Source organism: Sebastes umbrosus, chromosome 13, assembly GCF_015220745.1.
Source record: "Sebastes umbrosus isolate fSebUmb1 chromosome 13, fSebUmb1.pri, whole genome shotgun sequence".
NCBI classification, from domain to species: Eukaryota; Metazoa; Chordata; class Actinopteri; order Perciformes; family Sebastidae; genus Sebastes; species Sebastes umbrosus.
Window position 1 is genome coordinate 23853791 of NC_051281.1, and position 26962 is coordinate 23880752.

At 41.4% G+C, this 26962-nt stretch overlaps 1 protein-coding gene and 2 long non-coding RNA genes across 3 annotated transcripts in view; 1 reads left to right on the top strand and 2 right to left on the bottom strand.

Moving 5' to 3' along the window:
• The window catches only part of klf7b (Kruppel-like factor 7b), an 83574-nt gene that overhangs the window by 17356 nt on the left and 39256 nt on the right, over positions 1–26962 (bottom strand). The window contains exon 2 of the mRNA XM_037789448.1: positions 12916–13558. Within this exon, the coding sequence (XP_037645376.1) occupies positions 12916–13558 (643 nt within the window). The remainder of the gene's footprint in view (positions 1–12915; positions 13559–26962) is intronic.
• On the bottom strand, positions 3647–11471 carry LOC119500037. Its single transcript, XR_005209505.1, has 3 exons — positions 11070–11471; positions 10523–10528; positions 3647–3657 (listed from the first exon to the last, which is right to left on the bottom strand). It is a non-coding gene; the product is annotated as an uncharacterized LOC119500037 (long non-coding RNA).
• LOC119500038 lies at positions 5206–26408 on the top strand. Its single transcript, XR_005209506.1, has 2 exons — positions 5206–6215; positions 26252–26408. It is a non-coding gene; the product is annotated as an uncharacterized LOC119500038 (long non-coding RNA).

The following is a 26962-nucleotide window of genomic DNA, read 5'->3' on the forward strand; positions in this document are numbered from 1 at the left end:
TTTTGTAATTAGAGAACTGTTCGTCATAACTTTTTTTATTTGTGAACATAATAAATTCAACATTATTTAAAAGTTTTGATTTATAGAATATGATTTTACACGGCAAACATTTCCAGAAGAATTAAATGTTCAGATGAGGGCTATGATATGTGAAAAATAACAAAATAATCATAAATATAATAAATATAAGTCATAAATAAAAAAATATATTATTAAATAAAATATATATTATTTATTAGCTAGAAAATCTACACACTATCAGACTAGGCACGCGGAGTGCATTATTATCATACTGTCGCTGACACCCGCCCGGCTCTCTGATGCTCTGTACCCCGCTGTTGGCTGGCAAAGGCAGCGGTGTCAGCGGCACAGAGGTCTCGGGGACCGCCGGTACAATAACATTATATCGTTATGTTAATAAAATGTACCCAAATTCACGAATATGTAGGATATTACTACTGACATTCATGTAATATAACGTCACAATGTCTGCTGTATTAGCCATGTGTTTACTACGTGTTTATTTGCATATAGAGCGGGGAAGTGAGATCCGATCACAAGTGGTCACGCATGAAGACGCATTCTAATGCCAGGTGTGAACAGACATACTTTAAGCTGTCCACTTGTGATTGGATCACTCAGGATGCATGTTAAAGCAGCAGTAGGCGAGATTGGAGCAAATATGATTAAAAAGTTATTTTTATAAAATGGTCACTATATCCTGACAGTAGTGAGACAGGTAATCTGAAAAAAATCATGTGCCTCTGTGTCGTTCGATGTTCCTAATGGCATCTGCAGGATTTCACAGACCGGAGGAAAACAACCAATCAGAGCCGATCTGGAGTCTGCCGTCCAGCTGCTGTCTATGAGCGGGCTGTCAATCACTCGCAAACTCCGATCCAACCAAGCAGCGCTGATCAAATATGAATCAATATTCTGTTACTGTAATGCCTATTTTTCGCCTTAAATGTTTTCAGAAACATCTTGTAGTGTACTGTTTAGCTGTAAAATGAGAAAGTTTGTGACCCGGCAGCCATGTTGAGATCTGTTGAGGAAATACCAAGCATCGCCCACCAGCCGGAACACAGCCAAAAGGAACTCTGACCTGTGATTGGCCAAAGTCTCAAGTCCCTAGATGTTTTAAAGCCTGAAAACAGAGCTATGAAGAGGTGTAGAAGTCTAGTTATCTCTCAGAACACTTGAATTACAATATGCTGAAAGGTTATTATGGAATCTTTGCCAAATGATGCCAAAAACATTCTGCCTACTGCAGCTTTAATGCCAGGTCTGAATTGGGCCTATTTGACTGGCCAAAGCTGTGGATGATGTTGCATTGCTTTGTGGCAAAAGTTGAACCAGGTTTGACCCAGCCTGCCTTTTCTTTTTGTTTTATTGCCCTCTGAGTCAGGACTCCCACTGCCTCAACGCAGTAGCCTCCGTTTCTTTTGACACTGCTCAAACATCAAACAAACCAAGTTATTTAGATAAAAAATAACTAAGTAAATAAAATTAATTCAAATATTTATGATATTGATAAAGAGGAAATACTTTAAAACACTGCACACTCTCAAACTGGTCGAACCTAACTGCAGACCCCTAGTGTGTGTGACTCTGTGTTGTGTGTGTGTGTGTGTGTGTGTGAACTGTGGGTTGGTAACTATAATTGGGGTATTAATGGCTCTTAATGGGGAGTAATACAGCAGTTTACGGTCATTTAGCCAGATGTCCTAGCAGCCCCTCCACTCCCATCACAGCACACACCAATCTTCTTAAGGAGACAAACACACAACGGTCCAAAACAAAGTGGAACTAATATGAAAACTGAAGTGTTTCACAATATGGTGGAAACATTATTGGATGCAATAGTAAAGGATGTGTTCACAAGTACAGCGGTTTTTAATCAGGATCTTGGGAATAAAAGTGACCCCGACAGAGAAACTCATTTTTATGTATAACCTGGTTCTGGATGTCTGCATCTAAGTGTGAGACTGCTTTTCTGAACTTTAATTGCCTTAATGCACCGTCTTGAATCATCGTGCCAGAACGACAAAAGCTGCAGAAAGCACACCTTCACATGGACTGATACCTGAGGTGCAGAGCAGCGACAGCCAGGTGATGCAACGACAAGTAAAAGATGATGTGCTACAGGAACATCCAACTGTGAATGGTACCCTCTTTCCCCTTTATTTCCCCCCAGTTCCTGTGTCTCTTTGATCGGAGTCGTCTTTCATCCGCAGACACAACGTGACTGACAAGGTGACGCACTCGTTCTCGGACTAAATGAGCTGTGCTCTCCTGGATTTGCATATTCAAATTATCCAGTCAAATCTTTTGCAGTCGGTTGCCGATTTCCTCAACATGGATCTGTGTTTTGTTGATGTCTCAACATTGTGCATTTTAGGAGATAGGACTCGCTCTGTCACCTTGTCTACTAGGAATGTCACGATAGCAGAAATTTAGAAGTTGATACCAATACTAATAGAATTCCACCTTTCTTGATACCCAATTTGATACCATGGTACAAAACAAAAATAAAACAATACAAACTTAGAGCTACTATTGGGAAGTTAAACAGGTCATAATTCCCTCTCTAATATCTATTTTATATTGCAGTGAAAACATCTCTTTCAAACAACTGGATTTTTACCTAATTAACCTTCAACTATTCATTTTTACTGAATAGAGCTTGCATCATAATGCATAAAGCAAGCATATTTGCCCACTCCCATGTTGATAAAAGTATTAAATACTTGACAAATCTCCCTTTAAGGTACATTCTGAACAGATAAAAAATGTGTGATTAATTTGTGATTAATCACGATTAAATATGTTAATCGATTGACAGCTAAAAAAAAAACCTGTTCTTCTTTTATTTCTTTTTAAACATATATATCTGAGCAAGGATGTTTTACAGTTAAAAATGTAACTTTACTGTTGATACTGTGAGTAACTATGAATATTATGTTTAAAAAAAACAACAAAAAAACCCCACATAAAACTAAGATCTACAGATCTTAATTTGAGAAAGATTAAAGTTAAATTTACATAAATTGCTGTAACTCAAACATGTATTGCGTCAGTCCAACAGACTGATAATATTGGCCTGCTGATGTTATTGGTTGGGCACTAATGGTCAACTTGTAATTCGCCTCAATGCTGTCGTTAAAGAGATGAATTAAGATCAGTAAAATCAGTTACATTTCTTTTGTTCAAAAAGAGGCAAGTTATACATACTATCTACCCTACTTTGAAGGTACAACGGGGAGTCCCCTATTTGTGTATAGGCCCATAATCCTCTGGTACAGCTGTGAAAAATGTGTGATCCTACAACAGATTTACTTCTAGTTCTGTAAAGAACCAACAAATCCTCCATGTTGAATCTTCAGTAGCAGTAACTGAATGTGTGAATCCTCCTACTCACTCCACAGAGTCCTCCTCGCTCAGGACTGAATACAGGACCAATATTTTCAATATGCAATAGCAAACCACTTTGGCAGCTTATCCTGTTGGAGAAATGCTACACTCTCAACCTGCATGTGTGTGTGTGTGTGTGTGTGTGTGTGTGTGTGTGTGTGTGTGTGTTAGTGAGAGTGAGTGTTTGATATGGGGTATGAGTGGGGGCCGCAGGTGCCAGACAGGCGGCCGTTTCACACCCGTCTTCTGTAATTGGCCAGAGCACCCCATCTTCCTTCAATAGGACCCCCCTCAAACACTCAAACACACACACACACACACACACACACACACATACACACACATGCTATAACACACACACAGACACACACACACACACACACACACACACACAGTTGGAGGAATGAAGCAAGGCCAGCTCGGGCCTGACGCCACGGCAACCATGACGCCAGCCAATTATAGCACGGCAAGGCAAGGATGCGTGATAAAGTCACCTAGCAACTGAGAGAAAGAGAGACGGAGTGGAGGGGGGGCGGGCGAGAGAGAGAGAGAGAGAGAGAGAGAGAGAGAGAGAGAGAGAGAGAGAGAGAGAGAGAGATTAACAGGCACGGACAATCAACCAGCCACCAACCAATTATGGAAGAGGGTGATGCAGTTGCTTGGCAACCCAAACTGAATGAGCAAGTGGAAGCGAGAGGGAAAGAGAGAGAGCAGGTTGGAGGTTGGATTCAGTGGGTGTAAAGGAGTATATATATATATATGTACATATATATATATATACACACACACACACACACACATATATATATTGTATATATATATACTGTATATGGAGGTCTGGGGTTTTCCTGAATCCACATGAGGCTGTGGTGGTACCCGCTGAGGGTCGGGGTTGAGGTCTTGGGAAGTCAGACTCAAGCTGGAGTGTTTTTTTTTCATGCTTTGACCTGTGAACTACATATCACAGAATATACTTTACATCACCGATAGACATTTTGCAAACCAAGGTGGCAGATTTATATCTTGAATAAAAGACTGTGGAAGAAATTCTTCAAATTAATTTAGCAACCCTAATTAAATCTCTTCAGTCTTTGGTAATGACTGATTTAGGGTGTATCCCAAAGTTTATTTTAGCACTCCGTTTGAATGTATTTTTTTTTTGTTTCGTTTCAGCCCATTCTTGAAACTTGCTTCAGTCGAATGAACACAAAACCTGCATTGAAGTAGTAGTAGGCAGAATGTTTTTGGCATCATTGGGCAAAAATTCCATAATAACCTTTCAGCATATTGTAATTCAGGTGTTCTGAGAGAAAACTAGACTTCTGCACCTCCTCATGGCTCTGTTATCAGGCTTTAGAAAATCTAGCCCGTGACGGGAGACTTTGGCCAATCACAGGTCTTTTCAGAGAGAGAGCGTTCCTATTGGCTGTGCTCTGACTGGAGGGCGGTGCTTGGTATTTCCTCAACTAATCTTAACATGGCTGCTGGGTCACAAACTTTCTAATTTTACAGCTAAACAGTACACTACAAGATGTTTCTGAAAACATTTTATGCAAGAAATAGGCATTACAGTAACAGAATATTGATTCATATTTGATTAGCGCTGCCTAGTTTGATCGTTTGATCGGAGTTTGTGAGTGATTGACAGCTGCTCAGAGACGGCAAGGCTTCAGTTCGGTTCTGATTGGTTGTTTTCCTCCGGTCTGGGAAATCTTGCAGATGCCGTTAGCAGAACCGGAGGACACAGAGGCACATGATTTTTTTCATGCTCTACTGTCAGGATATAGTGATCATTTTATAAGAATAACTTTTTTAAAATCATATTTGCTCCATTTCTACCCACTGCAGCTTTGATTGTTGTCAAACTTCCATAATAATTTTTTGAGGTTATTCTGTACAGACTTTTCATTTGAATATGCACCTTATCTATATTATCATTTAATAATAACATAAGTAACATTCACAAAAAAAAAAAAAATCAATGCAAACTCGTTCTCTAATGATGGTTTATCATCAAACAAGTTCAGCAGTGTGCCAACTGATTGTTTCAGACCATGTAGAAATTAATGGAAACAAATGGCTGCCTGGAATAATAGCAAAATATATACATGATTTGTAGTTCAGGAACTGATAATGATCAGAAAAGGCTGTTTGGTAGTGATATTTAATGGTAGAATAAAATAAAATGCATTGCTATACAAGTCAGTCATGACTCCCAAACATTAAATGTCAGAGAATGCTTTTAAATGTCATCCGACACTGTGACCTGTCAGAGGTTTCAACTAATGTTTAATGATGTTTACAAGCTTATGGTTCTAAAAAATGTCCGCCTACACAAATCTGTTAGTGATGATGACTTAAATTTGGATGTGTAGACGACTGAGGGGTTTGAGAAAATGACTCCAATCAAGTTCAGACATTTGCTCTTTATCTTTACGAGGAAATCCTTCTCTAGACATGTTTTTAGTGTTCGGTGTAGTTTTATGGAGACAAAGATCTGCTTGTAACAAAGCTGCTTTATTGTTTCATTTAAGAGATTGTATGTTCCTGTCATTTTGTACTTAAATGTGCTAAATTTGGAATTCAGAGCATTAATATAGCAGCAAAACACTATTTGCTATAACACATTTTCTGCAATTTGTGGGTTACCTTCTAGACACAGCCTAATTTTATCACTCGGCAGTCGAGCCATTTCGGCTTCATGCTCTACTGAGGAACTTTTATAGGAATGAACGGGGAACCGCCTCCGACGCTGTATCCAGATCTCTTTATCCATCCATGCTATGATGTAGTGGAGTTATGTGAGCAGAGAATGAAGTCTGTGTGTTGTTATCTGAGCTTCTCTGTGCTTTGTTTGCGTAGTCGGCCCGGCCGCGTGTGCATCTTAGTGCATATGAGTCCCAGTGTGTTTATCCCACTGGCTAGCTAATTGCCGCCACACTGCACCGCGATCTTACCACAGTTATCACTGATAACGGCGTCTTTACCCCACAGGTTAACCACTGTTAGCTCTGTCAGCACTGTTGCCGTTTGTTTGCACTGTTCATACCGTTAGCACCGCAGCTAGTCGCCAATTCAGTTGTCGCCAGTTTGAGGGCTGTATGGAGGCAATCCTTCAATGATAGGCCTAGATGTGCTGAATTTTGGAATTTAGTACCTTTAAACCTATTAGAAAAATGGCTTTCACAAAAGAAGGATACGGCAGTTTTTATCCATTTACACATATCACATACAGTAAAAAAAAAAAAAAATAGGTGCTGTATTGAACCATTAACCCTGCATTGTACCACAATACTGTCACACACTTGCTGATTGGTGAATGTCTATTTAGTTGTTTTGGGTTTTCCTCTATTTTGTCTGGGTATGTTAGAACTGCCATTCAACTTTTACACAACCAGACAGCTTGTTGATGGAGCTGTTCGAAGCAGTGGCGTAAATATCGAAGGTGCAACCGGTGCGGCGCACCAGGGGCCCAGAAGCTGGCACTTCTGTTACGTCATGTAAAACAAACCACGTAGGCTACCTATCAGCTGTGCGCTCGAGATCAGATTGGAGACGTAACCACTTATCTTTCCTTCGTTTGTTCTTTTTAAACAGAAAACACACGTTTAATATTCTGATATTTACTGGAAATGACCCAAAAATACGATATAGCCACCAGCAGTAGGAAACTTTCAGCTCTCTGGCAATCTTCCTTCAGCCAGCTTCCACCTTATTAAAGTTTTTGTGGTGAAATGAAGAGGTAACGTATAGATAACTCCTCATTTCAACTTCACCAATCAGCCGTTCCCGGTCCATTGAGGCCATTTTAAGGCCATTTTAAGGCCATTTTAAGGTCATTTTAAGGCGATTTAAAGGCGATTTCAAGGCGATTTCAAGGTGAGCGGCAGAAATAAATAGTCTAACAAAAGCTCACAGCCAGGACATTCAAATCAAAAAGGACATGGTTCTTAAGCAGTGTCTTTAATGACTTTGCAGAGCAAAAGACCTGTAAATGTCTAATGGGTGAGTATTGGTTTATTTTGTTATTATGGTGTGGGATCAGGGATTTAAATCTATAGCACTGTAATTGTTACGTCTCATATGTTGGAAAATGCGCACCGTCTGCGCAATGTCTGTGAGAACATTTGGGTCCAGGGCTGGCTGTTAAATTAGCGTTGATAAATCTGGCGCTCTGGCTGCTGTCCGTGGTGCTGATCTAAGGCTGGTTTGCAGGATGGGAGTTGCATGGTGAGCCTCTCCATGGTGGCATAGCTATTGTCTGCTTTGCAATTGTCTGGAGGGGTTATTTGTACATGCGTGTGCGCACGAGCGTGCGATTGTGTTTGGGACGAGGGCCCAAGAAACAAATGTGCACCGGGGCCAATCACAACTATGTTACGCTGCTGGTTAGAAGTCGTGTTTCTTCACTGATAGAGCTAGGCCTGCAGTTTCCACCCCGTCTCCAGTCTTGGTGCTTCGCTATTCTGAACATGTCTCTGTTTTATTGATTCTGTTTGTCTCTGATTATCAGCTGACAACAGCGAGGTGTACTTGAGCTGTGATCTGCAATGTATTGTATGCACATCCACATATTTTATCAGGTACAATTCGCAATGTTTGATATAAGTGCCTGCAAACTGAGTTGATGCCCGTTTCATTAAGTACAGTTTAGACAAATAGTCTCGCACACCGCTCATCTATTCTGCTATCTCGGGTGCCAAGTATGCAGTTAAGTATATTGTTTTGGACTGCAGCTTGAATAACAAGGAGGATTATTAGCCATCTAGTGTTTTTAAGAGATAAAACCAGATCCGAGAGAGTGAGAATAAAACCAACCAGAGAATCAGAAAACCCTGGCTCCGACTCCGAGCAGCTCTGACTGGGTACTTTAGAGATTTACTGAATTAATTTGTACATCTATTCATGTTGCAACTTTCCCTAAATGAACATTTTCATAAAAGAAAATAAAACTCCACATCGTAGCTGCGGCTCAGAGAAATAGTTTGGGATATGAACAGAGGAATATTATTACCAACATTATGTGGAATTGATGCACGTGTACAGCAAAACTCCTGAAAGAGCTCGCCATAATTATGTTTCTAATGGCCTCTGGTGTGCACTATGTGACAGTAAGTGTATTGATGCTGTGCAGGCTTTCTGCAGTTGCTCCTCCCTGTAGTCTCTGCTACGTTAATCCCTCCCTACATGTATGTTCAATGATTTATGGTCATAATAACCCAAAAAGAGGATTAAGCTAATTAAACCACAGTGCTGTGCTTGTAGTGAACACATCGGGAGGGAATACACCGCCCCCACATTTATACCACACACACACACACACACACACACACACACACACACACACACACACACACACAGAAGAAGCTGCAGTGTCTCCAGGGTCTTTTTTTTTTTCTCAGTGAATGATTTCTGCCTTTAAAAGCTCATCGTTGGTTAGCATGACTCGACTGTAGAATCATCAGAAGATTAGAGATACTGCAGCTAGCGGCCAGGCTACCAGAAAGCTAGCCGCTCCATTCTGGATTAGTTATAATAAAGCTACAGCCGCGGGTTCTCCTGGCCGTGCTAGGTGCTGCACCCTGGAATGTAATGCTATACTTAAAGCCATGCGATGGTCACTGGGATCATATAAGCCTGTAACACGCTGGATTAATGATGCCAAGGTTGCCGTGTATTAATACAGTAGAGGGTCTGCAGGCTATGTACTGTAATCCTGATGAACACCAAGGAAACTGGATGATGACAACTGGAGGCCATGAACCACTCCAGATACTGTAAATGGCGCTGTGGTTAAAAGCTAGAGTTGAATAATGTTATAGCTTCAGGTGGTGCAAGTCTGCACAGGCCTCATGCTGCTGCAGATAAGTGATGGATTCAGCCTCAGTTACTCAGGCTAAAAGATGTTCAATCCAGAATGCATTTTGACATGAAAACAGATTTAGAGGATTTCTGAGAATGTACAAGTCTGTGGTACACTAGTCCCTGTCACTTTAAAAGTAGTGATGTACTGGGAATCGAAAATCAAAACAACCTCCGATATGAATATTGCATTTTCAGACAAACAATTCATAAAGTTTCTACTCTAGGTGTTTTTTGTGATTTTGCACATACTGAATCAATGTGGTCTTTGGTTACCACATAAAACCACAAAAGTACTGACACAGCTGCTTCATTGATTAACAGTGTGGATGCTGATGCAGCAGGCTCCAGTGAAAAACGCAGGGTTACTTCAAATAAAGTTGAACCTGGCTCAACTTTTGCTGTAATACATTGTCACCGGGCAAGGCGCTGCATTTGTCAGTCAAATATGTGCCAGAACTAGAGCTGTCAAAGTTAACGTATTAACACAATCAATCTCCCAGAGGCTGTAGCGGGCTCAGTTTGAGAAACTGTGTGAGTGACCTCAAGATATGTGAATGAAAATGGGTTCTATGGGTACCCAACGAGTCTCCCCTTTACAGACATGCCCACTTTATGATAATCACATGCAGTTTGGGGCAAGTCATAGTCAAGTCAGCACACTGACACACAGACAGCTGTTGTTGCCTGTTGGGCTGCAGTTTGCCATGTTATGATTTGAGCATATTTGTTATGCTAAATGCAGTACCTGTGAGGATTTCTGGACAATATTTGTCATTATTTTGTGTTGTTAATTGATTTCCAATAATAAATATAAACATACATTTGCATAAAGCAAGGATATTTGCACACTCCCATGTTGACATTAAATACTTGAAAAATTTCCCTTTAAGGTACATTTAGAACAGATAAAAAATATGCGAATAATCGCGATTAATCACGGACAATCGTGCGATTAATCACGATTAAATATTTTAACTGATTGACAGCCCTAGCCAGAACATAAATTATGTTTTAAAATAAGGGTCAATATTTCTACTTTTGACCTGCTGATCTTCGCCACTAATGATAAAGTGATTGTCTTTTAAGAGTTGCGAAATCACTGCAGTATTTTGACATCTAGTTAGCCTTCAAACTAATGTACCACAACAGTATCTGAAACAATAGCCCCTTTTTTGCACCGCAGGAACTTTCCCCAGGGACAAGGAACCTTTTGAAGAACTCACTGCATTTTGACCGCAGGGACCAGGGTCTAAATTAAGTTCCGGGGACATTTTACTCCCCAAAAATGCCATTGTCGGGTGGGGTGTAGCACTTTCTGAAAGTACAGGAACTTTCAGGGATAACTGTTTCAGGACGAGGAGAGAGCATTTCTCTTTGTTTGATAACATTGAAAGTAAAATTAGGCTCTGCTGTCGGTCTTCCTACACATTTAAAAATAAAGACAGAGAGAAAAAGAGAGGCAGCGTGAGGGAGGTGAGAGGGCGAGCAGTATAATATATTTTCTCTGATTGTTGCATTCTGAAGCACAAAGAAATAGCAGCAGCCCTTGTCCCATTTCATGTTGTTTTTTTCATATGTCAGCGGACTATAACTTGCCTAATCTTCACAGGTCTTTAGATCACTGAGCATAGTAGTTTGAAAAGTAGTCCAGGGACTAAAATGATCAGAAATGTCTTGGTGGAAATGCAGCTAAAATTGCTCTTATTAACACAGGCCTTTGCAGCTTTGTGGAATTGATTGAAAGGTTTTGTTTCGATGTGTTAGGAGCAATAACTCGTTCAGAATATTACAAGAGGCTGCTCCTTATCGAGTAACCTTCTTACTATGACGGATGTGAACTTCAGTTTAGGTGACTTAATGCTGTTTAAACTCAAGCAAATCACAAATTCATCATAATCTGTATCAGTCAAATCCATCTTCACTCATGTGTCTCCTTCATCAACTCAGAGCCCGTCTCCACATGCTAACACTTTGGAGAGCTCACAGCAGACAGCCCCTGGACACATTAGCCTGGTGTGTGTTCTGTCTGAGGGTCACTGAGAGGGCAGCAGTAGTTAGCAGCTAAAGCTGCATGTCGGACCCAGTTGGACACGGCTGAATTACCAATGTCATTTACTAGCAGTCTATCACTCATCAGGCAATTACTGAGGCAGGGCCTTTTGGCCCTGAGCTGGTATAAGACTCAGGAGGAAATTAATAAGATCTAGAGGATCACCTGATAAGCAGAAGAAGACGAGGAGAGGTTATAATCTCTCTTAGAAAACTCAAATGTCTGATTTTCTCCACAATTTGGGTTGTGTACATGTGCTGGGTTTTAGTCTTACTCAAAGATCCAGGTTTAAGCACTTTGTTGAAGTTACTACATCTTGTAGTGCTGGCGCTAGGGCTGCACAATTATAAAAATATTAATCGCGATCACGATTTGGGCATCCCACAATGAAATGAACACGATCGACTGCAATATTGACGTTTAAAATGCAAGTTACGCTCATAGCTCCGCTAAATATCTAAATCAAGCGCTTCCTAAACTAACAGCCAGCCACCAACCGGTGATCGTCGTTTTGGCTTCACTTTTGGGGAGCTGTCATGCCGCTGCGTGCACACCCTACAGTGGTAGTCCAGAGTAGAAGAAATATATATATTGTAAAGCAGATGAGCAAAACAAAAATGCACAGATTTCAGGTGACAAACCTTATTTTAAGCCTTATTTTAATGCAAAGATTTGTTAATTAGCAGGAATGTAGCACAATATTGATCAAAATAATCATGATTATCATTTTGGCCATAATCGTGCAGCCCTAGCTGGTGCTTTTACTAGGACATGGACATATTTTTCATTGTGTTGGTTCTGAAACCACAACATGTTGGGTTGAGATGTAAAAATGCTGACTATCAGCTTTACTTTAAGTGTGTTAACAGTGAAGGAATGATAGTAATTTCTGTATAAAGTCCCCTAATTTTAGGGCACAGAAAGTAACTGGAAAAGTTGTATAAACTCTGATAAAGTCATCATTTTGTGTCAAGGATTTGCTGCCAAGTCTCACAGACATCCTCAGACACTTGGCATCTTCCCAGCTGATGTTCTGTCAGGCTGTACTGCAGACAGCTTCGCTTCTTGTTTCAGGGCTCTTTGACTGCAGTTCAGCACCAAGAACGTTGCAATGCTTGTTCGTAAAACTCCGTTTTAGTTTTTATAGTCCGCATGATGTCCTGCTGCATTGTCCTAAAACTGGGGACCTGGGCCCATTTCACACAAGCCATTTGTGAGCACTGCCTGAACACAGATCATTAATGATTGTTACTCGTAAGAGAAATTCTACCCTAGCCCTACAGGTTTCCTGCATGGATCGCAAACATGGTATTCATGTTGATCAGTAAAACGTTTCAAAATGAGCAAGAGGACAAGATCTCATGTTACAAACGTGCTCAAAAGGTCCTCATGTATACACAGGGCTACAAGTCCTACAGTGTTCACCTAATATCGATGTGAATGCTCTCAAATTGTAGCTGAAAGTCAGCACTATAACCCCATAGTCATCGTTTCATTTCAAATCCGAAGTACTGGACTACAGAGCTGAAATGATTAAAATAGGTAAGTACTTATGCTGAAGGTTATGTACGTAATGAAGGTCTTACCTGTGTGAGTCCTCTGATGTGCCTTCAGATGGGAGCTCTTGGTGTAAACCTTCCTGCAGCCATTAAACTGGCATCGGTGGACTCTCTTTTTGTTCTCTGGTACTTCTCCTCCCAGACTTCCTCCTCCTCCCTGCTCGCCGTCGCTGAGGGCTCCTCCTCGGCCCGGCGGCGACGGTAACGCTCGCGCCGCCACCAGTTTGGCCGCCCCCAACCCGACCTTCTTCGCCACAAATTTGAGCGTTAGCGTGCCGTCTGCCGTCGCGGTCAGTGTTTGTGTGGATTTGATGAGGTGGCGGCCGAGCTCCGGTGACGATGGCGGCGTTAGGGATGTAACGGCGGCGCTGAGCTGTGCGGCGCTGACTCCTGCCAGGACTTGGTCCTTTGGCGTGAGAGTTTCGGTCCCGACCTCTGCCTGGGTCTTGGGCACCTGGAGGATTTTGGCCTGGACCTTGGGGAGAGTTACCAGTAGTGGAGGCGGGCTCGGCTGGTCGGGGAGGCTGGGGAGGAGGGGGTCCATCAGGTCCTCGTCACTGTCTCCACCTTGCATGAAGGTAGGCGTTAAGAGACAGTCCAGCTCCTCGTCAAAGAGCTCCGAGAGTCGCTTGGGCTCCGTCTGCAGGTATCGCTCCAACTCTAGACATGTCTGCAAGAAAAGGAAGCACACGGACCCAGAGTCAGACATAAATATACTTTACACCTTGTTAGTTCACTGTTTCTTTCAACTCAAGTCACACCATCTACATATGCTAGAAAGACCGTGGTTATGGTCAGGAAAAATGTAAACACAAGTTGGTTTAACTGTTTGAACAAACGACCGATGCCATTGTTTTTTTATAAATGTCATATTTAGTTGTTTTCTCCGGACTGCGGCCTGTTCAGATACGCTGTTTACTAGTCTATTTAAATACAAATACCCACTGCAGGCTTTATATTTCTCAGCAGCTGTTGACCATGTCACCTGGCACATGGCAGTCCTGAGAGAGGAAGGATTTAGTCTGTGATTGATTGCTGCTGCCTGGCCAAGCTCTCCGGAGCCCTGAACTGTGCAAGCCTTGCCTGTTTCCCTCTGCTCACCCAAATCAACCAGCCATGGAAGTTTATATCGCAAGATAGAGGAAGGAAGGAGAGTCGGGGGGGAAAGTCAAACAACGAAACAAAGGAGAAAGGAAGGGAGATAAGAAGAGAGAAATGAGCAAGTATCTAGTATTCATCCAGAGATAACGGAGACATCTGTGCAACAACTATACAGTTCCAGATTTTGGCAGCAGAGCAGCATCGCCACAGTTGTTGGTGTGCTGGGGCTTCAGTGCCTTGGTCAAGGGCACCGGCCACATTACCTCAAGGGATTTGAGCCAAAAACCTTTTGGTCACTAACCTACTTTTCTAACCTAAAAGCAACACCTCTTCTCTCTGAACTTTTACGTTTTCTGTAAATCCTGCCGCCCTCTCACTCGAATTACCAATTGCACTTTTGAGGTAGACCGTTTAGTCGATCCTGATTCTTGCTTTGATCCCTCACATCTGCAACACTGGTTTTTATTGCAATTCTGTATGCGTCGTTCCACGGGGAAAATAAGGCACACGTAGCTGTTACGGCTGATCATAATCTAATGAGATAAGAAATAAAGTTTTCACAGCTGTTTGATATAAAATGTATACTAAAAACAAGCCTTGTTAAATGCTACTAAAAGGGTAAAACGAGTGTCTGTGATAGTTTGGATTTGTTTTACAAAGCAAACAGATGCAAACCAGATGGTGGAGCATCAGATTCCAGAGCAGCAGTGTTAGTAATTATTTACAGACTGAAACTGTTGAAACATATGCAAAATAAAGTTTCGATCAGATGTAATCACATTCGTGGTTAACCGCAATAATAACATATGAAGTGACATCCTGCAATGGCGATGCTGACAACTGGAAATTCTCACCAAAATCTGCTCTCATTTCCCTGAAAAAACACCTGGACTCCCTGGATTTTAAATGTGTGTGGAAGCACCTGTGTGTTCCCATAATGACGACTATTTTAAGTACTGAAAAACAACGTCTTCTCCAAATCTCATTAACGTCACCACCCAAATGTCATAAGTGTAGTCCGTCCTTGAAATGCCATTACTACAATAATCAAACTAGATCCAACTTGCAGCTGTAGGTTTCTTCCAGTGACTTTTCATGCTAATGAATGGGAGCTTACAGTCCAGCTGCGTGACAAAATCTGTCAGCAAAACTATGCAGGTGGTTCAACAAGAGGCGAACATGATCCCTAAATCACAGAACAGAGTGGCATTCAACACTGAGTGAAGATAAATGTCCAAAAACAGTGCTACTCCTGTTCCTCAAATGATAGAAACAACAAAATGACTGAATGCTATGAATTTTCCTACACACGGCATTAAGATGTCTAACCAATCATACATATTAAAACATTAAAAGAATATGCTTAAAAACAGAGGAGCAGATTGTGTAGAGTGGGGTGTGTGTTTGTTCTCCCTTATAGATAGTATACATATAGATACTTTTAATGCTGCAGTGGGTAGAAATGGAGCACATATGATTAAAAAAAAGGTATTTTTATAAAACGGTCACTATATCCCAATAGTTGTACATAAGACAGGTAATCTGAAAAAAAATCATGTGCCTCTGTTTCCTCCGGTGCTCATAATGGCATCTACAAGATTTCACAGACTAGAGGAAAACAACCAATCAGAGCCGAGCTGGAGCCTTGCCGTCTCTGTGCAGCTGTCACTCACTTGTAAACTCCGATCAAACTAGACAGCGCTGATCAAATATGAATCAATATTCTGTTACTGTAATGCCTATTTCTCCCTTGAAATGTTTTCAGAAACATCTCGTAGTGTACTGTTTAGCTGTAAAATTAGAAAGTTTGTGAGCCGGCCGCCATGTTGAGATCAGTTGAGGAAATACCAAGCACCGCCCAGCAGCCGGAGGAAACACTACAAGATGTTTCTGAAAACATTTGAGGCAAGAAATAGGCATTACAGTAACAGAATATTGATTCATATTTCATCAGCGCTGACTAGTTTGACCGTTTGATCGGAGCTTGCGGGTGATAGACGGCTGCCTCCGTTGAATGAACAGCCAATAGGAACGATCTCTCTCTCTGAAATGACCTGTAATTGACCAATGTCTCCCGTCATGGGCTAGATTCTTTAAAGCCTGAAAACAGAGCCATGAGGAGGTGCAGAAGACTCCCAGAAGACAATATGCTGAACGATTATTATGGATTTTTTCGCCCAATGATGCCAAAAACATTCTGCCTACTGCAGGTTTTAAAGAGAATTGTCATTTTGCTACCACATACTCAAATGAAAGAACATCCGAAATTTGAAAAAAATCATGCTTTTATGATATATTTATCCATAGTTCTGTGTTTAAAATCACATTTCAGTTAATGATGAATTCTAGGAAAAAGTTTTGCGATTGAAGTAATGATTTTAAAATCAAAAGGAAATCTTTAGAACCTATACTGGAGGAAACAAATCCTGAGTTCTTAGCATTAATGTTTTTTTAGGTTTCTTTTCGTCAGGAGAGAGAGAGAGAGAGAGAGAGAGAGAGGGAAAAGACAGCAGGCCAGTCAAGACAGCAGGCCAGTCCACAGCTCTGTAACTGTCCACTCAGCACTTTCTTGCCAGCTACCTGGCTCGAGCGCTATCCTGCAGCACACTGCCTTTACTCTATCTACTTGGAATTGAATTAATTTCCTCTGTGTGGCCAAAGGCCTTTGGCAGCTGGGGGTTCTCATCCTGATCCTCTGGCTCTTTCCACCTCTGCCATCGGAGCAAATTACAGCCACTATAGGAATGCTTTTTTTTTTTTTCTTCCTTAGCAGCAGCTGGTTGACTTGGTCCATTCAGACCGGCCAGCGCTGGAGCTTTGCTCCGCTCAGCCTCAGTGACGAGACAGACAAACCAACACATTTAGTCTGAACATCTGTTGAGTGGTGATAAGCTGAACTTCCCTCTCCCTCCTTTTCTCCCTTTCTTCTTCCCTTTAAAAGAATGTCTTTTTTTATTCCTAAGGATGCTCATTTGCATATGAATACAAATCAAAGATATCTCTTTGGGAGGGTTAACGCTGCTTCATAAGGAAACTTGAAAATGAGAAGCATCCATGTACAGAAGCAAAGATGATGCCAAGTAACAATGTCTTTTGTAAAGCTGATACTGTGAGGACAACCTTCGGGTTAGCCTTTTGTCCAGATTGCTTCTATGACTTGTTAGCATTGGTATTCCTTTGAGCTGTGTGTAATACAATATCTAGTCAAGCACGCTAAAGGAGGCTATTATATCTCGGTTTAAATTAGATCAGTCGTTGCTAATGCATCTAGAAACCAATACTGGAGATTATCAAACAGACATCAGGTTATCTGGAGTGGAATTTAAACAGCTAAGTGCTTTATATCAAGGCAAGATAGCTGCGAGGTTTGGACAGTAGAATCACCGCTCATTGATCACTCATAGCAGAATCAAGTCCAAGAGGCCTCGCACACCCAACTAAACAAACATGGTTTCATGTAAATATGAACCCTAAAGTTAATACAATGAAAGTCAGGCCTATCATTCCAATTATGCACCTTAGTGTAAAAGAACAGTGTTCAATGTTGACCTAAGAAGTAAATCCCTACCTAATGAGCATTAAGCTCGGATAAAGATTTAAAGGGGACATATCATGAAAAACTTACTTTTTCAGTACTTGTGCACATACATACATTTGGGTATCTGGAGTGCCTACCAACCCACAAACTGTGAAATAAGACAACCCAGTCAGTATTTGTGGGCTGCTTAGATCAGAAAACGTGTGATTCAACAAGTCATTCAGATTTCGCTCCCCTTCCTATGTCACATGCAGGCTCATTAGAATATATCTATAGATATTTATATATGATCTCCACCCACCGCTTGAGAGCTACCTTTGCAAAGGTGCACCATATTTTTCTCACAAACCAATCAGAGCAGACTGGGCTTTTCTGGGAGGGGGTCTTAAAGAGACAGGCACTAAAACGGAGCGTTTCAGACGGAGGATGAATACAGGTATATTCAGACAGACAGCATGAGGAAAATAATGTGTTTTTTGAACATTAAAGCATGTAGACATGTTCTAGTAGAAACCCAAAATAAGTATGAACCTGAAAATCAGCATGATATGTCCCCTTTAAAATCCCCCTTTCCCCCCCCCAAAAAAAGTCATGTTAGGTATATACAATTGCATGTAACCATAGCAATAAAGTCTCAGTTTTGCACATATGTGATGAAATAATCTAAACTAAAGGTTCACTAGAGTGAAGAGTTTTCAACCTTATCCCCCCCCCCCCATATACAAACACTTGTTATCATCTGACATAGGTTGCGTGATGACACCTGAGCAAGTTCCATTCACTGAAGAAAGCAGAAAGCTCAAAGAAAAGTTGGTAAGTGAAGCTTGAGTAATGAATGAATAATTTATCACAGATAGCAACAATGCTTTGGCTGACAATACACAAGCCTGGAAGAAAAGCTGCCTCCGCTTTGTCTGTTATTTGTCTCATTACTTAGTCACATATGTCAACAATTAAACTAGTAAGTCATCTTTTATCTTAAAGGATGGGAATGATGACCAAACAATACAGCCTCTGTTAGTGATTTCTGACGGCACACTGACTACCATTGTTTTCACTTGGACTAGAAATCAAAAATAGAAAGGTCTGTGTCTCCCCTGGCGGGGGCTGGACTGGTGCTGAGGATTGTGGGAGGTGGGCGGGGAGGGTAGAGAGGGTAGAGAGAGCCCGAGGCCGTGGAAGAGGAGCGAGTGGCAATCAAACCCACGGCTGGCAGTGAACGCGCCGCCTCTGACATCACACGTATGACCTTCTCCTGCGTCTGTTTCTCCTACACACCATGAATATCAGGTAACAATGACATGTATGGCCTGCAGCGTGTGCGTGTGTGTGTGCGTGTGTGTGTGTCAACTGGCTAACAGCTCAGACTGATAGCATGTGTAGGGCTCACCTCCTGTCCCCCTGCTCAGTCCCACACCATATGGAGAAAGGTCAAATCAAAACACACACACACACGGGCAGCCAGTAACACTCATTCCCATAAAAAAAAAATTTTTGATCAGAGCTTTTCAGCACTCGGATGGACACGACACTCTCCTGGTTGAATCATCAGTACAAACAATCAAGACACTGAGCTGAAGAAAATCGGCTTCAACGACAAAAAGTCAAAAGGTGCCAGACAGTGAACACAACAGTTTCAGGACAGAAGTCAACTAGAGACCCGCTGCAGTAAGAAAGATCCAATCACAGAGCTTCAGATTCTGTTGCTGGCAGCTAATGGTGGGCTGAAGTTAGAGGTTGAGCTCTGTAAATACATAAATAAATCATACAGCGTTCACGTCATACCTGTATTTGGCAGAATGGGATGAACGGGAACACCTCCTCTTATTCCGACTTATATTGCTAGCTCTACAGTCATACCAGATAAATGGACACCAAGACATACTATATAGCTCCTTTTTAATTAGCTGAATCAACTGTTTTAAAGGGGACATACGTCATACTCATTTTCAGGTTCATATTTGTATTTTGGGATTCTATTATAACATGTACATGCTTTGGTGGTCAAAAAACAAAAAAATGTTCTCATACTGTCTGTCTGAATATACCTGTATTCACCTTGTGTCTGAAACACTCCGGTTTAGCGTTTGTCTCTTAAAGACCCCCTCCCTAAAAAGCCCAGTCTACTCTGACTGGTTTGCAAGAAAAGTATGGTGCACCTTTGCAAAGGTGGTTCTCAAGCTGTGGGTGGAGATACTCAGATCGGGGGGCGATATATTCTAATGAGCCTGCATGTGACATAGGAAGAGGAGCCAAATCTGATTGGCTTGTTGAATCACATGCTTTCTGATGTAGGCAGCCCACAAAAAACGGACTGGGTTGTCTTATTTCACAGTTTGTGGGTTTGTAGGCATTCTAGATGCGTGTGCATCATGTCTGTGCACGAGCTCTGAAGAAGTGAGTTTTTTCATGATATGTCTCCTTTAATATTGGATTTCATCTGGATGTTATTGTCAGCGTTGCTTTGCAGCCATTTGGCCACCAGTTTGTTGACACTTACTGTGTAATGGTTTTCAACAATTGAGAGGTATTGTAGCTGCCAGAAATTCACAATTTCACCAACTCATTTATAAACAAGAGGCTGGTGAGGACACCACTTGGCTTTTCTTAATTATAGTCTGTATGATTTGATGTGAACGCAGTGCAAGTGCAGTGTTTTGTTTCTGATTGCAATGATGAAGGATACGGCAAATACGCCAAATCTGCAATTTTACAGGCTGGCAAGATTATGCACAGCCACTGAGGCTCATGGGTACTGTAGTGTTGCTACCTAGTATTTAAAGCTAGGGTTGGTAATCTTAGGAAACTAGCAAGAGTACGCTAGATTTAAAAAAAATTACCCAACCAAAAAAACCCAGCCCAGTGTTGCAAACTCTTTTCCAATGAAAGTACCTAGTAGCACCAGCTCCAAAAGTCCCTAAATCTAGAGAGAAAGAAACTGACAGCCCGTCCCACCAGTTTCAGTTCATGTACTCATTTCACAGAACTACTCCCACAGTGTTCATTTCATGGTTTTCAATGTAACTTCATTTAATTATGTAACTGTATTGAGGTCAATGTCAAACAAGGTCAAATGCAGATGCTGTATCACTGCTAAAGTGAAAGACATAATGTGGTTGACCATGACATATTACACTACATTTGAAAGCTTTATATAGTGATTCTACATTTAGTTTACTTATGAAAGCAACTGTTTTTTTTGGTTGCGATCAGTTTGTTGACATATTTCTCGGGACCAGCTACCCTTTCATACACAGAGCTGGAGATAAAAACAATGGATCCATCTTGTCCTCCTGCATCCACGCTTCCCTCAATGAACGTTTCTTTCCCCTTTATATTTTGAGTGTTTGATTTAATATCTCGTCTAAAATAGCTACCGGTGACGTGCAGGTCCTGCCTGTGTGCGTGTGTGTGTGTGTGTGTGTGTGTGTGTGTGTGTGTTCTCAACATGCTGAGGTCCATTAATAATGAATGCAGAGAGCAGAGGGCTCTGGATGGAAGCGCTAAGAGCTTTTGACAGACAAAAGATCATCGAGGACGGAGCTCGGCAAACAGACTGAAGTGGGTTCAGCGGGAGATGCTCCGTCTGTGTTTGCATGCACACACAGTTATGTGACTATTACCAACATTTCCATTAGGACAATGGTGAAATTAAGCCATTAACGTGATTCTGTAAAGTGACACTTCCTATAATGATCTACTTCACATGTGGTTATTGCCACATAAATGAACAACACGAGAAACATCTACAGCTTTCTGCCTGCAAGACTTTAGATTCTACGAAGCGTATCAAGAACAGACTCGGCTCTTTCTAATAGGTCCTACAGCAGTCAGTGAATGTTTAGATAATTAAATATTAAGTAGCAAAACTAGGTTTAGTGAAATGAAGCATGCTTTTGCAACTTCTTGACTCTGCATTGTTTATTTTTCTCGGTTTAATTCAAAAATTTATTCTGGTTTGCCTATTAGGACGGATCTGATATTTCCAGTTGGAATTCAGGGCCATGACTACATTTTACAAGATTACATTTGAATGCATCATGGTAGCCCTATAATTTACCATCGCCCAATACTCATTTGTAATGAGCAGAGCATGAACGCATCTTATTACAAATCCATGCAATCTCCATTAACGTAACCATCATGGGAATGGATTACAATATAATAAGTGTCTGATTAAGTTAGTTGTTCCAAATGTTTTAAGGTTGTTCCTCCTCGGCTTATTTAGGACTTGCAGTTGTGACAAATTGTGAGATTTATGTCTTCTTCACTCACACTGAAGAACTTACACACCAACAATATGTTGTGTGTGACGTTACTGACTGTGCCACTCTGTGGCGACGTAAAACACACGGCTGCACATGTGTGTGTGTGTGTGTGTATACTGTATATGCAGATATACAGTATCAGTGTGCTGAAAACCGGCTTCAATCAGCTGCTGACATCTCTAGCTGTTAGTTTAGGAAGTGCTTGATTTATGCAGCAGATTTTTCTATGAGCGGAACATTTTAAATGTCAATATCGCAGTCGATCATGTTCATTTAATTGTGGGAAGCCAAAATTGTGATCGTGATTAGTATTTGATTTATTTTGCAGCACACAAAAAATAAAATATTTCACCATAAAAACTATCATCTACTCACCCAGATGACATAGAAAACACACAGAGTTCAGCACAAATCTCATTAAAAAAACTCCTTACACTTCTGCAAAAAGGTCTACAAACGGAAAAAGCTGTTTACCAATATCAGCCTGCCATGCTGTCAAACACTTTAAAATAACTCTTTGCTCTTTTCCATACAGCGATGTGTTTCTCGTCCTGCTCTTAAGGTTAAGACGTCTGTGTAACGTCAGAAAGACAGATGAAGCAGCAGCAGCTCAGCCAGTAGAGGATGGAACTCATGGAACTGCTTGACAAGCTGAGCAGTGATACCGTATATCTCTCTACACTTCAGACGCAGGTCAGTCTAGAAAAATTGAAACTACTGGGAAAAAGAACAGGCCAGCTCCTGCACTTTGTCCAAGCCTGATGGCTCCATGCTGACTGCAGTCGAACAGTCATATAAACCACTCCTTCTGCAGTGGAATCACAAGCAAATATAGCCAATATGTCCATCACAAGTGTCTACTGCATTAAAAGTAAAAGTTAAGTTACAAAATACCATCAAGCACAGTTAGTTTCTCAATAACAGAGGTGAGTAAATAAAGGACTGATGGTCAGAACACTGAGAAAAAGCCCCAGGTTGTAAAAGGACCCGGATTTCCTTTAAAAGGTACAGAGTGTAGGATTTGGCGGCATCTAGTGGTTTGGTTGCAGATTGCAACCCCTCTGCTCGCTCCTCCCTTTCCAGGACTTCAGTAATGTGAGCCGCCGAGTGCAAAACCATGGTAACGCTGTTTGCCTCGCTCAGATGTCATCCTTACCATAATAACAGGCAGACGGCAGCTGGCGGTACCACGGTTTTGCACTCCGCGGGTCACGTTACTGCAGTTTCACAAGCGTGTCAGAGAACTACGGTGGCCTTCAGGTAAAGTAAAAACAGGCTCTCTCTAGACCCAGTGCCTTTTTTGTAACTTTATAGTTCCAAAAAATGGTTATCAGTTGTTGAAAGTATATTTAATTTGTAGATAATTGATAAAAAAAGAGGCAAACACAGCGGTATGTTCCTTTAAACAAATGTGTGGCGGTGTAGTGATAGTTCTCTGTTAATCGCATTAACATTCTGGTAACTGCATGTTACTGCAATTAAATCCCATGAATGAAGAACATGACACTCCAGCGTAGCTTCCTCACATTATTCTCATTCATCTTAAATATAGCTGCGTCACGGTTACATTCATGTAAACCTCCTCACTGACTACAACACAAAACTGATGATTCCAGTATGAGGAATAAGTTTCCCCTTACGCTGCTGTAGAAAGCCTCCTTGTGAGGATCTCATCTCATCGAGTCTAATCCTTTTAGTTTGTTCCCGTCTCTCTTTATCCGTGTGTGCATTAGAGAGTGTTTATTTTCCCTCAACATTATACAGCTTTTGGCTTCAAATTATGTTTTTCTCTTCGCTTTTCTCGTACAAATAGGTCCTAATTAAAGTGCTTTGGCTCCCATAAACTGCTCTTTGAAGCTCTACCTCTTGATGGATCTCGCTCTCTCCACACAGCGGGCTCTGATGGCTAATTAGCCACTCAAAGGAGAAGGCAAAAAGAGGCTCTTTATTCAGCTAATTTGCTGATGCGGGCTGTGTACACGCGGATGTGTGTGTTTGTAAGAGTGAGAAGAGCATAATGACTTTTAACTGACGGGTGTGAATATGCAATGCCTCATGCGTGCGATATCAAACCGGCGCCACTGGCAGTGAGCTGCCTCCTTTATGTCTGAGCAGGCATCAGTGGTGCAGAGTGGATGTGTGTTTGGTGCTTTGTTGCAGACTGAAGTGCAGCTTGTGTGAAGCTGCCTGCGAGGATGCTGTTTGAGTTACTGAAGCAGCGTATGTGCAGAGTCACATTGACTTAACTGCACATCCTGCAATCTGATAAATAAATCAAACAGGATGTATCAACTCTCGTCTACAAGTACATTAAAGTAGTACTAACATCATTTACTCCTTATCCATGTGGTGTCAAATTATTCTTCAATCACATTTATATATATATATATAAATACACACACACACACACACACACACACACACACACACACACAAACACACACGTATACATATACACTGATAAGCCATAACATACAGACCACTGACAGGTGAAGTGAATAACATGGATTATCTCGTTACAATGGCACCTGGCAGTGGGTGGGATATATTAGACAGCAAGTGAACATTTTGAACTTTGTGTTGGAAGCAGAAAAAAATGGGCAAGCGTAAGGATGTGAGCGACTTTGACGAGGGCCAAATTGTGATGGCTAGACGACTGGGTCAGAGCATCTCCAAAACTGCAGCTCTTGTGGGATGTTCCCGGTCTGCAGCGGTCACGACCTACCAAAAGTGGTCCAATGAAGGAAAACCGGTGAACCGGCGACAGGGTCAAACCCGAGGCTCATTGATGCACGTGGGGAGCGAAGGCTGACACAGTGCATCTCAGTTTGTTGCGTATGGGGCTGCGTAGCCGCAGACCGGTCAGGGTGCCCATGCTGACCTAATGTTATGGCTGATCGGTGTATATACATGTATATATATACAAGTATTTAATACTCTTATCAACATGGGAGTGGGAAGCAAATATATGTATACATTTATTATTGGAAATCAATTAACAAAACAAAACAATGACAAATATTGTCCAGAAACCCTCACAGGTACTGCATTTTGCATAAACAATATGCTCAAATCATAACATGGCAAACTGCAGCCCAACAGGTAACAACAGCTGTCAGTGTGTCAGTGTGCTGACTTGAATATGACTTGCCCCAAACTGCATGTGATTATCATAAAGTGGGCATGTCTGTAAAGGGGAGACTCGTGGGTACACATAGAACCCATTTTCATTCACATATCTTGAGGTCAGAGGTCAAGGGACCAAAATTGAACGTAACTTTGGAGCGTTTTTTAACCTCCTTCGTGACAAGCTAGTATCACATGGTTTGTACCAATGGATTCCTTAGGTTTAGTAGTAGTAGTAGTTTCATATGATACCAGTATCTTCACTCTAGCTTTAAAACTGAGCTCGCTACATCCTAAAAATAGCAGGTTGCATTAATGCGTTAGAGAAATGAGTGGTGTTAAAACAAATCTGCGTTAACGCATTAACTTTGACAGCCCTAATTAGAAAGAATGCAAGTTTAAGGCACTTCAGCATTGGCTTCACTTTTCAGACCTGGAGGTTGCCGCCTGACAAAACTACATGTTTCTATACTTAAGGGGAGTGTTGAAGTGTTGAAGCATCTGTTTGCTTTCATTTTGTTCATAGTGCAGTTAGATCTGCAGCTTTCCAGATAGATGCCAGAGCAACCCAAACAAACAACCACCTATCAGTATGTGATTGTTAAATGTGTCATTTCAAATCCATGGTCATTAATCTGCTGCTATATCAGCCTCCACTCTCTTCTGGTTTTAGTCTTTTCACCAGCAGGGATTTGATCCCATTCAGCCACAAGAGCATTAGTGAGGTCCAACACTGTGATGAGGTCTGGCTCTCAGTCGGCGTTCCAGTTCATCCCAACAGTGCTGGATGGGGTTGAGTTCAAGGCTATGTGCAGACTAGTCAAGCTCTGTCACACCAAACTGGGAAAAAAATGGACCTGGCTTTGTGAACAGGAGCATTGCCATGTTGAAACAGGAGACATACTTCCCCAAAATGTGGCTACAAATTAGGAAGCAGTGCATGGTCTAAAATATCATTGGAAACAAATGTACAGTACAGCAGTACATAAACTCTCCTCTCATGCTGCCTGAACATCAGCTCGCTTATGGACAGCTGCCATTTTGGAGACCCCAGCAGCTTCCTCATGCCTACACTGCACCGAGCCAGCTGCAGTAACGAGCCAATATCTCTGTGCTGGATGGCGACCATCTCGACCCGCCTCTGCTTCCAATACCAGTGAAACCTCTCTTAACATGGCAGTGCTCTGATGTGGTTATGGTATTTGTTTCATTGGATGAATTTGAATTATTTTTATCCCAATCAATTAGAAAACAGTACAGCAGTGGCAGCTTAGTCCGTAGCTTCTTTTTTAAGATTATTTATTGTTTTGTTTTTTTTCTTTTATTGCAGCATAGCAGAAGATAGACAGGAAAGAAGGAAAGAGAAGGGATGACAGGCAGCAAAGGGCCGCGGGTCGGATTCAAACCTGGGGCTGCCTGACATAGCTGATCACACCACATTTTAACATGCGTTAAAAAATAAAATCAGTCATAATAACATGTAATGTTTACTGATCTGACTGCTGTCATCAATCTTCAAGGTTTGGTTTCTTAAATAACCAAACCGTCAAAAGTCAATATTTTGTCTTTTACAGAGGTTGTATTATGATCTGCGTTGATTTATTAATTCAGTGGCAGTAGTTGTGCCATTCCTCCTTTACCGTATAGGAGTCTTGCTGGATTTTATTTGGTTGAAAAGAACTTTCAATGTAGTTTAAAAATGGGCTAATACAGAAAATAAATCCCCAACAATAATCCTATGACAAATTCATAAAGAACAAATGCCAGTAAGCCTTAATTTGGTGATTTGGAAGTCAAAAGTTATCAAAACGTGGCTAAATTTGGTTGTAAATTGAGAGTTTATCAGACGTCTAGATTACATATAAGTGTTGTTTCAGCAATGAGGATATGTCATTTTTGAAATACATTCCTTTAACAACCCTGCTTCTGTGTCAGAGCTATTAAATGACTAATAAATCACTATAAGCTGCTGTTTGGACAAACCACAGCAGCTCATCTCATCAATGATCAGCTCCCTTCTCTGTTTGAAGCTGTGACTCAA